The sequence below is a fragment of the Setaria viridis genome, chromosome 2, assembly GCF_005286985.2.
Source record: "Setaria viridis chromosome 2, Setaria_viridis_v4.0, whole genome shotgun sequence".
In the NCBI taxonomy this organism is placed as follows: domain Eukaryota; kingdom Viridiplantae; phylum Streptophyta; class Magnoliopsida; order Poales; family Poaceae; genus Setaria; species Setaria viridis.
Window position 1 is genome coordinate 2,415,731 of NC_048264.2, and position 16,138 is coordinate 2,431,868.

The following is a 16,138-nucleotide window of genomic DNA, read 5'->3' on the forward strand; positions in this document are numbered from 1 at the left end:
CCGAGCCCCGGGCCCACCAGCACTACGCGCGCTCTGTCCGCTCCACCCCGACCCGAGCCGCCGCCTCCGGGGCGGCCCCACGCGCCCCCGCGTCGCCGACAAGTGGGCCCCACCATCCGTCCACCCCCCGCGTCGCCGGCCTGCCGGCCGCCTCCCCACCGGTGCACGGCGCTGCAGGCACGGGCGCATTGACGCGCGGCGGCCGCGGCGATGCCCGTGAGCCCGGGCCCACGTGAAAGCGGCCCGCGACGGCTGGGCGCGGGCCCCACATCCCCACCTCTAGTAGTCTAAAACTCGCCCCCGCGCACGCCCCGATGCGCCAGTTTCCTCTGGCTTCTATTCTTCTCCACCCCCGCTTGCTCGCCGTCGTGCTCTCGTGGGTTGGTCAACACCCTCCCCAAGCAATTCCGCGAGCACCTCGCGCGCGTCGCCGCCCACCCACATGGCCGCGCGGTCGCCGCCCGCGGCCCGCTGCTAGACGCCTCGCGCGCCCGCCGCGGCCTCCCGGCTGCTGGTGCTACCATGTTCCTCCTCCCGCGGCAGTGGCTGCTGCTCCTCGCGGCGGTGCTAGCGACGGCGGCGGCCGTGGCGCGGGGGCAGGCGCCGCTGGCGTCGCGGGCGGACCTGGGGGGGCTCTACAGCCTTCGCGCCTCCCTGGGGCTGCGGGCGCGGGACTGGCCGCTCAAGTCGGACCCGTGCGCGGCGTGGTCGGGCGTCGCCTGCCGCGCCGGCCGCGTCGTGAACGTCACCGTCGCGGGGCTCCGCCGCACGCGCCTCGCCGCCCTGGCCCCGCGCCTCGCGCTCGACGGGCTCCGGAACCTCACCGCGCTCGAGCGCTTCAACGCCTCCGGGTTCCCGCTGCCCGGGGAGATCCCCGACTGGTTCGGCTCGAGCCTCCCGCCCTCGCTCGCCGTGCTCGACCTCTCCTCCGCCGCGGTCAATGGGACGCTCCCCGCCAATCTCGGCGCGTCGGGGAACCTCACGATCGTGCTCCTGTCCGGGAACGGCCTCTCGGGTGCCGTCCCGGCGCCGTTGCTCTCCGACAGAGGACCTCGCGTCCTCGACCTCTCCCGCAACAACTTCACCGGCGGGCTGCCCAACGTTTCCGCCGTCGCCGGCGGCGCGTCGATGTTTAACATCTCCGGGAATTCGCTGTACGGCGTGGCCGGCTATGCCATTGCGGCGCTGAGGAGAAGGTTTCAGGTCGTCGACGTGTCCAGCAACTACTTGGATGGAGCTTTGAACGGGTCCGATGGAGTAGTGATTACCACGACGAATTGCTTCCACGGCGTGCCGGGTCAGCGCAGCCGTGTGGATTGCGAGGAGTTTTACAGGAAGCAGGGCGTGAACCTTGTTGATGCTCCAGCTCCCTCGCCGTTGCCGTCGGCTTCGCCTCTGCCACAGCCATCACCGGAGGTGAAGAGGAAGAAGCAGGGTATCTCCAAAAATGTACTCATTGGAGTCCTTGTAGCTGCGGGAGCATTGATGGTTCTGTTTTTGGCTGTATTGCTGTTCTGCTTGGTGAAGATGAGCAGCAGGGGAAGAAGCAGAGGGAGGGGAGTGGAGATAAACGAGGAAGGTACTGGCACACGCTCTGCGCGTAGGAGGGACAGCAGTGTGAATCCAGTGGCGTCATCTCCATCAGCAGTTTCTCCAAGAGCCAATGGTGGACCTAAAAAGGATGTGTCTGCCATTGCCGGTGATTTCAGCTATGAGGAATTGGTAGATGCCACTGGGGGTTTCGGTGACGACAAGCTCATCAAGCATGGGCATTCAGGAGATATCTATCATGGTGTCTTGGAGAATGGCTCACATGTCATTGTTAAGAAGGTCGGTTCAAAGGGTATCAACAAGCATGCTAGTGAATTGGACTTCTATTCGAGGTACTCCCATGACAGGATTGTTCCGCTACTCGGGTATTTGAGCAAGGATGATGAGGAATTCCTGGCTTACAAGTATATGCCAAAGGGAGACTTGACCGATGCATTGCACAAGAAACCTGTAGACACTGCAGATGGCTTGCCCTCGCTGGATTGGATAACTAGACTGAAGATTGCGACTGGTGTGGCTGAGGCAATGTGCTTCCTTCATGACGAGTGTAGCCCACCATTAGTTCACAGGTATGCCTTTCTATATGATCCAGGCATCTACTTTTTCCATTTGGTACTGTGGCGCTATGCTGTTGTTGCTTGGTACAGACCTAATATTCAAAAAATTAGTCATCCATGTACTAGTTTTTATTTTGTCCCAATACTTAGACTCTTAGATCATAGTCTAGAAAACCATGGAAGGTCCAGATGCCTTCCTTTTCAGCATCTTGTTGGCAAATTAAGGAGACAGTTACATCAAAGACCACAAAAGAGGTAGGAACAGTGAAGAAGTATCTAATCTTATGAGATAATTTACATCTTTAGTTTTATAATTGTTGTGGGTCCCCTTTGTTGCTTTTATGATGGCACCAATGCATTTCATGTTATCGAGGCACTGTTGCTGAAGAAAATGAATTTCTCTATGCTTCAGTCTTTTGTTTGTGAATCACTTGCTAGTGTGAAGAGGATCTCAGGCCTGTAGACTGACCATGGTCTGTCTCTGTATATTGACTAGAAACAACCCAGTGTAAAAAAAACATTTTGGTATGATTTGTCGTTTTCTTGTAATTCTTTATGTTGGAAAAGAAGTATTGCTAGTATGTATGACTATCTCAACTCATTTATGCATTATTCTGGAACGGCATGCTCTTTCCTTTTACTAAAGTCTAGAACAAGTATACCATGGCATTCAGTCTCTATCACAGAATTACATTTGCATTTGACAAAATTTACCTTTGTGTTATGCGGATGTCATCAATCATTCAATGAATCTTTGTTTAAAGTACGTTAACATAACTAGAAGTAGCCTTCTTTTGTTCCTCCTACAATTTTTGTTTGACTAATAACTTTTACTTGTATCACCTTGGCTTGTCTATCCTATCAGTAGGTGAGTTCAAGTTTTCTTAGTTTACAGGAATACCTCCAGTTTCATGCATGGTGCTCAATGCCTGTATTTTCCTTTATGTCATTGTTGACATCTGATTTATTGAGTACTCATTTCTTTATTGCGATTGCAGAGATATCCAAGCAAGCAGTGTCCTTCTTGATGATAAATACGAAGTGCGACTTGGGAGTACGAGTGACATATGCGCCCAGCAAAGTGGGGGAAGCCAGAATGTCTTCTCTCGGATATTGAGATCGTCAAAGTAAGATTACTACCTTTCACTTTTCTTTCCTTTTCATGTAGCACACAAGAGAACAATATTCTCATTAAATGGCTGAATTTTATGTTTTTTTAGTTTGCTTTGATTTTTATTGGTGTTAGTATGTAGGCAGTGTTGATTTGGGTACTGAAATGCACTCATAAAAGGCATAGTAAAATAAACATCACCTTTATTCTTACATATAGGTTAGTTTACTTAAGTTGTCTTTGTAGGCTCCGTTGAATGTATTGTGGTTGAGATGTCTGCCCAATACGTGATGTTACCATCGCTAGTTGAGTGGGAGTAGTTAAATGATACATGAACATGTTGTTGGTGATATTGCGCTGAATTTCAGATAACCTAAGGAATCTGCTTTTCAGGCATGTATTGGTTTATTGTTGGTGACTGGTAGTTGGTAGTTCACTGTCTTGTGCTGCTACTGTGTGTAGTTGAGCAAACTCCAACCTTGTGTGTGCCTGAGACCATTTGTGTTTTCCTCTGAAGTTGGTAACTGACCTTTGGTATCTGACGCTTTGTTGTGGCAGGTCTCTCGACAAGCACACATCAGGTTCGTAAATGTTCCACATCTGCTGCTCCTTTTTGTAATCCATGTTCATATGAACAAACTCTGGAAAATTTGTCAACGAAAAACTCCTAAAAAAAATTCTCCTCTACCTTGCATGACAGGTCCACCGGCCACTTGCTCCTACGACGTCCTCTGCTTCGGCAAGGTGCTGCTGGAGCTGGTGACCGGCAACTTCGGCATCAGCGGGTCGAACGACGCCGCCTCGGAGGAATGGCTGGCGAACACTCTTAACCAGATCAACGGCGGCGACAAGGCGAGCGTCACGAGCATCATCGACCCCTTGCTCCTCGTCGACGAGGACCACCAGGAGGAGGTGTGGGCGGCGGCGATCATCGCCAAGGCCTGCCTGAGCGCCAAGCCCTCGCGGCGGCCGTCGGCGCGGCACGTGCTCCGCGCCCTGGAGAGCCCGCTGCGGGTGGTGCGGCAGAGCTCATCGTCCCGGTCCGACTCGGCCCGGCTGCGGAGCTCGTCGTCGAGGAGCTCGTGGCAGTCCGTGTTCTTACAGGGGAACAACCACCGGGTGCAGAGCCTGGACCGGCGGCACTCGGTGAGGTCTCACGGGAGCGGCGGGGAGGCGTCGTTCTCGTTCTCGTTCAAGAGGGCCGTGGCGGCGGCCCCGGAGGTCGCGCCGGAGCCGGTGGCGGCGGCGCTCGACGAGGAAGCCGTTGTTGTGTAGTGTTACTGGTAGCGAGTAGGACGCCATTTCTTGGGTTCTTTCTTACAGGCATTCCTGATTCTTTCCTTACGTGATGTCAGTCACATCGCATTGTGTGTATAATTTGTTGTTGTTGTCTGATGCGTTGATGCGGTGTTCCAACATGACAAGAAAATAAAAACTGTGCATAAAGAGCATGTTTTCAAATATTTTGAGTGAATTTTAAACTTCTTTTTAGGATTTCTCCTCCAGAGTCCTCAGCTTCTTCTCCGTGCAGATGACAATTAAAAACGGAAAGGTGATATGCAAATGGGCCGCCGTGGGCGCACAGATGGCTCTCCGGCCCAGCCTAGCCCACCCAAATTAAGGGCATTGATCCATCACTATATGGTACACGTGGCCCAATAGGGTAAACAAGACGAGAGGCGGAAGCAGCAGCGGCATGGCGTCACGATTCCTCCTCCGCGCTGGCGCCCTGTCGGCGCGCGGCCACCGCCTCCTCGCCGGTCAGATCGTGGGCACGCCGCCGTTGGCTGCCGCTGCAAGCGTCGCACTCGCCGGTCAGGTCTGCCGTCCGTTCCCAACCGTCACCTCCAATCCCGACGTGACGCTGATCACATCTCTTTCCACTGGATCGTGCTAACGCGAGCTAAGCCTAGCTAGATCTGTACTATCGCGTTCGTTCTTCAAAAACGCTGCCTAATTCGTTTAAAACCCAAACTTTGTTAGTTTGAATGAATTAGCCGATCTTGTTTGATTTTAAATCTGTTGTAGGCTGCTGCTGCAGCAGCAGCCGCCGGCCTGATCCTCGTTCAGATTTCAGAAGGCGAATGAAAATTTAAATTCGTTTTCTTTTCACTGAACCCTTGTTACAAGTGGCAATTATCCGGCACCACTGTACAGCAGTGTCATTGTCACGAAGATCAAATACGAGGCTAGAGATCGTCCCCAATTCCCATTGGATGATTGTTGCATCGGCTCTCATTTTTCTTTTCCCCAAAATGTTTGCAAATGCGGTTCTTTACTCTTCCCTATGGATGGCCAATGCAAGTTCAGCAGAGCTTTCAAAAAAGGTGGGAAAAAGTTGCAATTATTGTATGCTATAGATGAAATTTGTTTTCTTTAATCCCTACATTGATGCATTGTAATAATTACTATAACAAGAAATTAAAAATCGATGCAGGGCCTTCGCCATTACCCAGCTACATCCAGACCTCGCAGCAGCATAGCCGAGCTGGACGAAGCCATGGCGAACGTGGAGGGGAGACTGGACGCGATCGAGGCGGCAAACCGTCATCAGCACAGCAGCAAGGCGATCCTGACCAAGAGATCCAGCATCAGATGGGTGCCTCCCGAAGCCGGGTGGGGTCAAGATAAACGTGGACGCCTGCTTCGCGGAAGAGTTCGGCGAGGCCACGACCGGGGTGGTGATCCGCGACGAGCGCGGCGGGGTGATCCTGTCGGCGACGCAGGAGCTCCGATCCCCGCCGTGCTGGAGGAGCTGCCGGCCCGCTCCTCCAAGGAAGAAGCCCGGCTGGCGGCGTGCAGGAGAGGGCTTGCACTGGCTCTCGAGCACGCGCAGGCAACGCGTGCGATAATGGAGTCCGATTCCGCCGCCTGCATCGACGCCCTCACGCGGACGTGCAGAGACCCTTCCCGGCTGCCGGCGATCAACCGGGAGATCATGGAGCTCAAAGGAAGGATTCGAGGAGCTCAGGTTCGCCAAGTCCATCAAGAGGCGCCAGAACACTGTGGCTCACCTCCTGGCCCTGGAGGCTAGGGGCTGGGGCAGCTCCGTGTGCTTCAAGGGGGTTCCAGCCTTCAAGGTTGTGCTCAGCAACAGGTGCTTGCTGAATCATCGGGTCCTACGGTCCTATCCCCAGATGATTACTTGATACTCTGTCCCCCTTTCGCGAGAGAATCGGATTAAAAAAACATTTATTCGTCATAGAAGTAATTAATTGATACTAATGGATTGCTCAATTAGAATCTTTATTTTCTTGTGTTTTTTTGCAATTCTTTATGAGGTGCTCGTGTTTCTTTTCTCATGCCAATTCACAGTCCTTGCCATGTGTAACCTTTTCTGTTTTACTGTTTATGATACATGCGTATGATCCGACGTTCCAACTTGACTAAATGGGAATTGTGCATAAAGAACATTTTCTTAAGAAAGGAAATACCTTTTCCTTTTTTTCCGAGTAAATTTTATTTTTTCGAGGGACGAGTAAGTTTTATAAATGAAACATTCCCCCACGGAATATATCTTTCTCGCTCGCTCGCTCGGAGTGTGCAAATGGGCCGTCGCACACAGGTGGCGGCCCAGTATGGCCAAACTTTTGCTCACTGATGTCGGGCGAAGTGGGAGGAGGTTGCTGCGCTGAAACAGCCGAAGAGCGACGGGGAAAAGAGCGGCGGCGGCATGGCGGCGCGACTCCTCCGCAATGTGGCATCCGCTGCGGCCTGATCGGCGCGCGGCCACCGCGTCACCGACCCCTCTGGCGCCATTGCTGGTCCCGGAAGCCGAGGCATCGCCCCCGCCGCTCAGGTCTGTTCTTTCCCCATCGAATCCCCTTGCTCAGCTTCCCGTGTGTGCTATCCCTAGCTCCGTGCACGCGATGCCCCGTTGCTGCCCAGCTGTGATTGGCTGGGAGGCGAGGATCTCCTCGGCGTCCATCTAATTCATCTGGGCGCAGCAATACTAGCGAGCTTGGGATGTTTCTTTTTATTTTTATTTCATGCCTTCCCGAGTCATGGAGTCGGGCGTGAGCATTTCGAAATCCTGTCTGGCTGTCCGCACTGAAATCTCTACAGGATTTTTAGTCCCGCTGCTCCATCCGCGAAATTGAGCGAGCATATTCACTTTTTACTTGAATCTACCGTGTGTGCTACTTGACAATTTGTAGTTGCAGTAGCCTGAATTTTCCTTCCTGCATGTTAGACTGCTCGATTATTATTATTTTTCCTCCTTTAAAATTGATGATGCATTCCTGAAGACAAGCCAGCATTTTTATCAATCCTTGAATATCAAACAAAACCTAAGGAACAGGGCAAGCAAGGAACAGAACCACCTTATGGCCTTGGTCGAAAAATCAGGTGCAGAACTCAATTATAGGGTCATTTGCATTATTGCGTCCTAAGGCTGAATCTGAATGCATCACAGAAACCTGATCCCTGATTATGTGCGCTGTTTGTTTAGTTCCACAAGCACCTTTTTTGTCCTCACACTGCTTGCAGCAATGAAAGTTTCATTAGAAAGTTTTTCATTGTGTGACAATGCAAAAAGGAGTTTATCACTGATGATCATGTTAGCTAATTGGCTTGATGGTTGGTTTACCTTGCAGTAGTGTGGTTTGAGGAGAATTAGTGCTTGGCCCAAATCCTTGCACACTTTTTTGATGATCGCACATTCATGTTACTGTTTAAGCAAATCAATCTTTGATCAAAGTAGACAGCCTACAACCAACAACTCAGTTGAATCCATAGTGGCATAGTCCCATACTCAGTGTTATGTGTGGCTGGTTGAATGAACAACACCAATTGGTTAAAAATGCAGTCATCTTACATTTTGCATATCTCTAATTGAGCAATGGTAAAACAACTTTCCTTAGTCCAATCATATCAGATTGGACAAACAAATTAAATTAAGATCTGTCCTTGCTCAAAACAGATCAGATTGAACAAATCTATCTCCTTTTTTTTGGGTTTCCTTTTGGTTGTCACTCTACATGGTACATGTAGTTCATCCTTTTTTTTATAATGCATTATAAGAAGGCAATGCTTTTACTGAGCTAATTACAAAATTTCCATGCAGGGCCTTCGTCATTATGCAACACCATCCAGTGAAGCAGTGGGCTCGGAATTGGATGCACCCAAGGTGAAGCGTAATCGATCAAGTATCTCAAAGAAAAGCGGAACAGCCATGATGCTTCCACTCCATCTCCATTACGAAGATGTACTTCGTCAGGATCTGTTGCTCAAACAGAATCATGCCAATATCATGCAAGTTCCTGGATTGTATGAGATCAGATTAGTACCAAAAGCAGGTTCTGATTTGAGGGTCCCAATCGGAAAATTGGCAATGGAGATTTTGAGCGGCCAGAGATTCAAAGAGGCACAAGTTGACCCTTTTGCTAAAGCAAGAAAGTCTGCTCGAACCAATCCATTCATTGGGCAGGCAAAGACAGTGGCAGCGTCTTTGCACGACAGAGTGTTCTCCGAGGGCATGCAATGTACAATTTCTTGGTCAGAATGTTGACAGTGATGTCCATGCTCGATTCTCAGGCTGAAATTCGGGAAAACACCATAAAATTCTTCATGGAGACGGAGTTCTGTGAGTTCTCCCCGGAACTGGAAGACCACTTTGAGATCTTTGAGCATATCTGAGGGTTCAACGTAACTATTGTCACTTTGGCCGACACAAAAGATGAGACCTCACTGCTGTGGAGCGGCTTCATGCTAAATGATGAGGGGGAAACCAAGTAAGGTAATACGGTAATAGTGCCTATCTTTCTCTACGCTGTAATATCCCTGACATTGTACTTTCTGCCCTGCTTGAACTGAACCTTCAGTTGACTGTTTGGCAGGGGCTGAAGGCAGTCGCTGATGTCAAAATGGTTCTGGAGTTTTGGTGGTTCTTGCTCAAGGAGTAGAATGCAGCATCCATCAGTTTTGTAGACTGAATGAAGCCTGCGTGATTGTTATTTCTTATTTGTAGCGATGTATGGAGCTCATGTTTGATTACTACATCTAGTACTATGGACTTAATAATCTAGGCTCTAAAAGTGTCTTTCGCTTATTTCTGTGGTTCCTGATGTGGCAGTAATATAGAATGCTCGTTTCTGTTTGTCAAAAACATTACAAGAGAGGGCAATGAAACGGAGCTCATCTTTACTACATGTAGTACTGTGAACTTATTATTAGTTCAAGTTCCATTTTGCTTGTCTCTGGCTCCTGTCCTGTAACATGGAAAGCCTGGTTGTTTCTCGAAATCACTGTAATAGGGCATATTTCCTTGTCTTACAGATCTTTTTTTTTAAAAAAAAACTGAAGCCCCATCGCAGATCTTTTTGTTAATTTGTTTGATCCGCTTATGGTCCGGTGTTCCAACCTGAGAAATTATGCATAAGGAGAATTTATAACCTTTTCTTTTCAGCTGGAGGGAGAGCCGCAGAGGGTCAACCCCTGCCGGGGAGCACGAAACAGAGCTCGGGTCTGCTCCCATGGCCAAGGAGCTAGATTTTGATAGGAATTTGGAACTCTTGGAAGATGGTGGGAAAAAATTAGAAAGATACGGTGGGCACCGAAGCAGGAAGACGGGCAAAAGTGCACTGATCCTGTTTGTTAGCCATCAGAAGGTGAGAGAGGTATAAAGGAGGCATATAATTAGAGTTTGCTCATGGTTTTATACTAGAGGGTAGGTGGGTTTGTATGGACGTTAACAATGGTAGAAAAATTCACATTCGGCCAAATTTTGGATCGGTTTGGTTTTATTTTGATGCTCACCAAAATGGGTAAATTTCAGGTTTCTTTGGACTGAATTGTAGAGCCCTACTTCTATGCATTAAATGAAGTGCAATGGGAAAGCTACACCTTGATTTCCACGATGAATAATTATTGCCAAAAGACTTTCTAAGGTCCTGTTCAGTTCCCCCAAACTCCCAACTTTGACACTACGCAAAAAGAAGATTCCCCATCATATCAAACTTACGGTACATGCATGGAGTACTAAATGTAGATGAAATCAAAAAACTAATTGCACAGTTTTGTTGTACTTTGTGAGACGAATCTTTTGAGCCTAATTAGCCAATATTTGGACAATAATTCACAAATACAAACGAAACGCTACAGTGTGCTACAGTGCTATAACAGTGATTTTGCATCTTCAAAGTTGGACAACTAAACAAGGCCTAAGTAAAATGGTCGAGGTCCATAAATGTTAGATGAGGATTGTTTAGACTTGAGCAACGTTAGAGGGTGTTTGGATCCATGGATTAATTTATAGTTCATGTCACATCGGATGTTTGTATACCAATTAGAAGGACTAAACGCGAACTAATTATAAAACTAATTGCATACATGAGGGTTAATTCACGAGACGAATCTATTAAACCTAATTAATCCATAATTAACACATGTTTACTGTAGCACCACATGGGCTAATCATGGACTAATTAGGTTTAATATATTCGTCTCACGAATTAGCCCTTATTTATGCAATTAGTTTTATTATTAGACTATATTTAATACTCCTAATTAATGTGCAAACATCTGATGTGATAGAGATTTAGTTCGGGTATCCAATAGATTTGTCTTGCAGGGAGTACTAAAAATCATACCCCAAGACACATACCCAAAGAGATAGGGATGCTATTGAATCTAGCAGTTTTAGATTTGTCTGAATGGCTCGATTCCCCCGAGCCTAGGAGAAAAAGCTAAAATAATACTTGGGTTTCTATAGAAATCTCATACAAGGACCCATTCCTCAGAGTATAGGAAACCTTACGGGACAGAGCTCTCTGATCCTTTCCGATAACTAGATAGCCGGTTCTATTCCTCCGACCATAGGAAACCTTACCAAACTCAACCTGCTAAGCTTGTACACCAACCGAATTGCCGGTTCCATTCCTCGAACGATAGGGAACCTTGATCAGCTGAACATTTTAGAACTTTATGACAACCAGATTGCTGGTGATATGCCCAATGAGATGGGCAATCTCATCAATGTCGTCATCCTGTACCTGGACGGCAACAAGATTTCAGGATCAATCCCAGCGACTTTTGGGAACCTGACAAACATGAGAAACCTGAGCTTGTTTGATAACCAGCTGTCAGGGACTGTCCCGCGAGAATTCGCGAACCTCACAGGTATGGTCAAATTCAGCATAGGGAACAACTCCATCTCGGGATCTTTCCCGTCAGACGTGTGCAAGGGAGGACGGCTTCAGATGTTTGTTGTCTGCATGAACAACCTAACTGACCCTGTTCCGGCAAGCTTAAGGACATGTAACAGCTTGACGCACATCGATATTAGTTTCAACAAATTCACGGGTGACATATTTGTTGCCTGTAGCGAACATGATTCATTAGATTATAGTTCGTGATTTTGGTGATTGAGTGACAACATATTCATTGGGCGTAATGTCTTGTCTAGTATGTATATTGTAGATTTTTTAGTCCTAAGAATGCAAATCGAACCATGGTAAGGTCCAAATCATAGTATTTAAGTATCCAAGCTATAGTATTCTTGATATCCAAATCATGGTATTCAAGTTTCCAAGCTATGGTATTCAAGTGACCGAGCTATGCTGTCTAGGATTATTCTGTGGTATTCAAGCATCCAAATGACAGAGCATCCAAGTGACGGTATGTTTGGTGCTTGCAATGGACGAGTTAAAGAAAAAAAAAGTACCATCAGATGTTCCGACGGTTCATCGGAGCAAGTGTTGGAGTGAGCATCGGACGAATTGGTACAACTGCATGCGGCAACCTGAGTCAAGACCTTTGGATGTTCCGATGCCCATCAGAGCAAGCGTTGGAGTGAGCATTGGACGAATTGGTACAAATGCAGGCGGCAACCTGAGTCAAGACTATTGGATGCTCTGATGCCCCATTTTCAAGAAGCGTCGGATGAATTCTGAGGTGAATGCGCGGGAAGCAGAGGAAACCCTAGACCATCGGATATTCCAATGCTAGGTCAAGAGTAGCGTCGGATGAAGCATATTTACTTTGGAATTGTCCATAGAGGTTTTGGGAGAAAACCCCTCAGCACCGGATGTTCCGATGGTGCCATCGGAGGAACCATCAGATGAATTTTGGATGTGTCAGTGAAGAACTTGGGCGTGGGGAGGCCAACGGCTTTGCACCGGATTTTCCGATGCATGCCAAAATAGACCATCGGAACATCCGATGGTATACTTTAGCTAGCCGTTGGAGCAACGGCTCTTTGATGCCTTGGGCTATTTATACCCCCTCCACTCGTCCATTTGGAGTTGCTGGAGTGTGCAGGAATCCATTGGAGATCAAGACTCATCAAGAACACATTCAAGCCACCAAAAGTGCTTAAGTGATTTATCAGTCTTAGCACAAGCTTAGGAGAGTGATTAGTGCTAGGATAGGCCTAGAGAAAGAGAGAGTGCAAGGTGTACCTACCTTGTGATCGGTTCTAGGAGTGAACCATAGTTACAAAGTGTGCCGGCACCTTGGAGTCTTGGTGGCTCACCGGCAAGTCTTCGACCCTCCGACTTGGTGTGGAGCGGCGTTGACGATCGTGTGCGGGGGACATGGAGACCCCCTTCCTTTGTGGAGAAGCTTCTTAGTGGAGACCGCATCAAGGCGACTGGGGAACTTGATGTGAGCCTTAGTGGCTAACCCTTTATGGTAAGTCAAGGGGTGTCCCAGAGAGACTTGGTAACCGGGAAGCAATACTCTTATGTCAGTGCTTCAACAACGTGAGCTAGTGGTGGTTTAGTGCTTACCGATACCACGGGATAAATCATCGTGTCAAGAGTTTACTTCTCCTCATCCTCACCTCTTACGTTTCTGTATTTCATACTTGTAACTTGTGTGCCTTTACTTTCTTAGTGTAGTATCTTGCCTGAATTGGCTCTAGGTTGCAAAACTTATTTTGGGATGAGGGTTTTACACTAGATCAACCATAGTTGCACATCTTGATAGTATGATCTAGTTTAAATTTGATGTAAAAGTAGTAGAAGCTATAGGTTAACGTTTTAAGTTGCCTAATTCACCCCCTCCCCCTCTTAGACTAGGAGTACCGATTCCTTACGGTGCCTATCCCCATCTTATTAAAGCAAACTTGAGATCAAACAACCTTCGTGGGGAGCTCACCCCAAACTGGGCAGCATCCACCACCATGATTATGTTCAACGCAGGAGAAAACATGATCACCGGAAGAATACCACCCGAACTGTCGAAACTGACCAACTTGGAATCGCTTAAGCTCTAGTCCAATTTTCTCACTGGTGAGATACCACCTGAAATTGGCGACTTAACCAACCTTTACACACTCCATTTAACAAATAACCAGCTGTCAGGGCCAATACCTTCTCAGTTTGGTCAACTAAGCAACTTGCAGTTACTTCATTTGGGTTTGAAAAAGTTGAGTGGGCAAATTCCAGAGGAGCTAGGAAGATGCAACAAGCTACTGTCCTTGTACCTGAACAACAATAGCTTGACTGGAAACTTGCCAGGTGCAATAGGAAATTTGGTGAATCTACAAATTATGTTGGGTGTCAGCAGCAACAAGCTTAGTGGTAGACTGCCACGGCAGCTTGGGAACTTGGCAATGTTAGAATCTTTAAATCTCTCTCACAACCAATTCTAGGGAGGTATACCGCCCATTTTTGCAAGTATGGTTAGTCTGAGAACCCTAGATGTCTCATACAACAACTTGGAAGGACCACTGCCAACGGGGCTTCATCTGCAAAATCTATCAATAGCTTGGTTTGTCCATAATAAAGGTCTCTGCGGCAATCTCAGAGGCTTCCTTCCACTTACAACGCCAGACATCATAAGGGGAAAGAAAAATTCCATTCTCTGATGATTGCAGTTCTTGTCCCAGTGGGTGCTGTTATTGCACTTACAATTGTTGCCGCTGTAATGTTTTTCTACAAAAAGGAGAAGCAGCAAGAAAGGGTTACTACTGAAATAAGAGAAGTATTCTCCGTATGGAACTTTGATGGGAAACTAGCATTTGAGGATATTGTCAGGGCAACTGAGAATTTCAGCGACAAGTACATCATTGGAGTGGGAGGATATGGCTCCGTGTACAAGGCACAACTCCAGGATGGACATCAAGAGGCCGTGAAGAAGCTTCACCCAACTGAAGAGGAGATTGATGATGAAAGAAGACTTCATGATGAAATTGAAATCTTAGTAAAGATTCGACAACGAAGCATTGTCAAGTTATATGGGTTTTGTTCCCACCCACATTACAAATTTCTTGTCTACGATTATATGGAGAGGGGAAGCCTTTGCGCTGCCCTACAACAAGAGGATGTAGCCAAGGAGATGGATTGGACAAGAAGAATTGCTCTTGTAAAGGATGTGGCTCATGCTATATCGTATTTGCACCATGATTGCAGCCCACCAATAATACATCGAGATATAACAAGCAATAATATATTGCTGGGCAGGAATCTCAAGGCACACGTTTCAGATTTCGGCACTGCAAGAATTCTAAAGCCTGATTCATCAAATTGGAGTGCCCTAGCAGGAACATATGGCTACATAGCTCCAGGTATGTCAAAAACTTTTTGTCTGTCAACCGCTAACTGCTACTAGTCTTCTTTGAAATCAAATAAGGCTAATACTCTCATTTATTTGGAATAGAGATGTCGTACACATCTGTGGTGACAGAAATGTGATGTTTTTAGCTTTGGTGTGGTTGTGCTGGAGGTGCTATTGGGAAAGCATCCAGGAGACCTACTTCAGTCTCATTTAGAGGATCATATGTTAGTCAAGGAATTTCTCGACCAACGGCCTCCCCAACCAACAAAAATAGAGGAGAATGATGTGACTGAACTAGCTCAAGTAGCACTGGCTTGTTTGCAAGCTTCTCCTCAAGCACGACCAACAATGAAGGAGGTTTACCAAGGGCTAAACAAGTCTGGATCTTGACTATAAATATACTTACACAAGGCCGGCCAACTAAAGGATGCATAAATGTGTTCCAAAGGACTTGCTGCAATGTTACTCAATTATTTTTTTAATCAAGGAAAATATCCGGTCTTAAATATTCACGTGTGAATGTCTATAACCACAAAGAAATAAATCTGGCTACATAGCCAGATGATACATAAGTACTTGGACTCCAAATCCTCTACACAGAGGCACTCAAAACAAAAAGAAAGGAAGCTAAAGACTAAGCGAGAAAATAAAGACTAAGCTTCAATCTCCTTTCAAACTTGAATTGTCCTCATGCAGCAACTCACGGAGCAACAGTCCGTCGTCTCTCGTCTACTTAAAAACAGTTGATGATAAAACATTACTGCCACAATATAAGCAATCTCGACCATGGCATCGCAGGGCTCAACAACTCCTCCATGGTGACGCCCCGAAGAGGGAAGCGACGTAAAGATGCTGCCGCCGCTAGAACCAGCCAAGTAGTTCAAAGGTTTTCACCTGAAGAAGACGGCAATATCCTTCCAACGACGCATTGAGGAGGGAATGCACAATATCACCGCCGCCGTCGACGATCAAGTAGAGCTTTCACCCAAAAGACCTGCCATGAGCCCAATCCGCTGCACCATCAGTTCCGGCGATGTGCGCGTCAACTGCGACCTGCCGTAGGCAGCCACCCTAGGGAACCGCGCGCCCACTGCGGCCTGCCGAGAGCCTGGCGTCCCCTGGCCGCGCGCCGGTCGCGGGCACAGCCGCTGCCGCGCCACGGAAGGAGGGACGCCGTGCGCTAGCCGCGGGCGCCGCCGCAACCGTGCCACGGAGGGCGCCGGGTCACGCCGCTCGCCGCCCGCTGGGCCCTGCCGCTCGCTGGCCGCACGCCGGGCTCCGTCGCCGCTGCCGGGAGGCACCGCACGGCCCCGACGTGCCGCTGCCCCGAGGCAGCAGATCCGGCGGCTGGGGGTGCGGATCCGGCCATCCACTTGTGGATCCAGCGGCGCACCGCTGGAGACAGCCGCCGCCGCCATGG

General features: G+C 48.2%; 1 protein-coding gene and 2 pseudogenes across 1 annotated transcript; all 3 read left to right on the plus strand.

Annotated features, from left to right (window-relative positions):
* The first annotated feature begins 319 nt into the window (after positions 1-319).
* LOC117846256 (probable LRR receptor-like serine/threonine-protein kinase At2g16250) lies at positions 320-4,680 on the plus strand. Its single transcript, XM_034727388.2, has 4 exons — positions 320-2,120; positions 3,107-3,235; positions 3,778-3,800; positions 3,920-4,680. Exons 1-4 carry the CDS (start codon positions 523-525, stop codon positions 4,492-4,494), a joined length of 2,325 nt encoding a protein of 774 aa, XP_034583279.1. The 5' UTR covers positions 320-522; the 3' UTR covers positions 4,495-4,680.
* A 2,183-nt stretch (positions 4,681-6,863) lies between these two features.
* Positions 6,864-8,955, plus strand: LOC117843131 (large ribosomal subunit protein uL5m-like; annotated as a pseudogene).
* A 737-nt stretch (positions 8,956-9,692) lies between these two features.
* LOC117843136 (uncharacterized) lies at positions 9,693-15,108 on the plus strand (annotated as a pseudogene).
* Positions 15,109-16,138: the final 1,030 nt, after the last annotated feature.

Coding starts and splice junctions, on each gene's coding strand:
- LOC117846256 (XM_034727388.2), top strand. CDS start 523: ATGTTCCTCCTCCCGCGGCAGTGGCTGCTGCTCCTCGCGGCGGTGCTA. Junction 2,121..3,106: donor AGCCCACCATTAGTTCACAG/GTATGCCTTTCT, acceptor TTGCGATTGCAG/AGATATCCAAGCAAGCAGTG. Junction 3,236..3,777: donor CGGATATTGAGATCGTCAAA/GTAAGATTACTA, acceptor TTGTTGTGGCAG/GTCTCTCGACAAGCACACAT.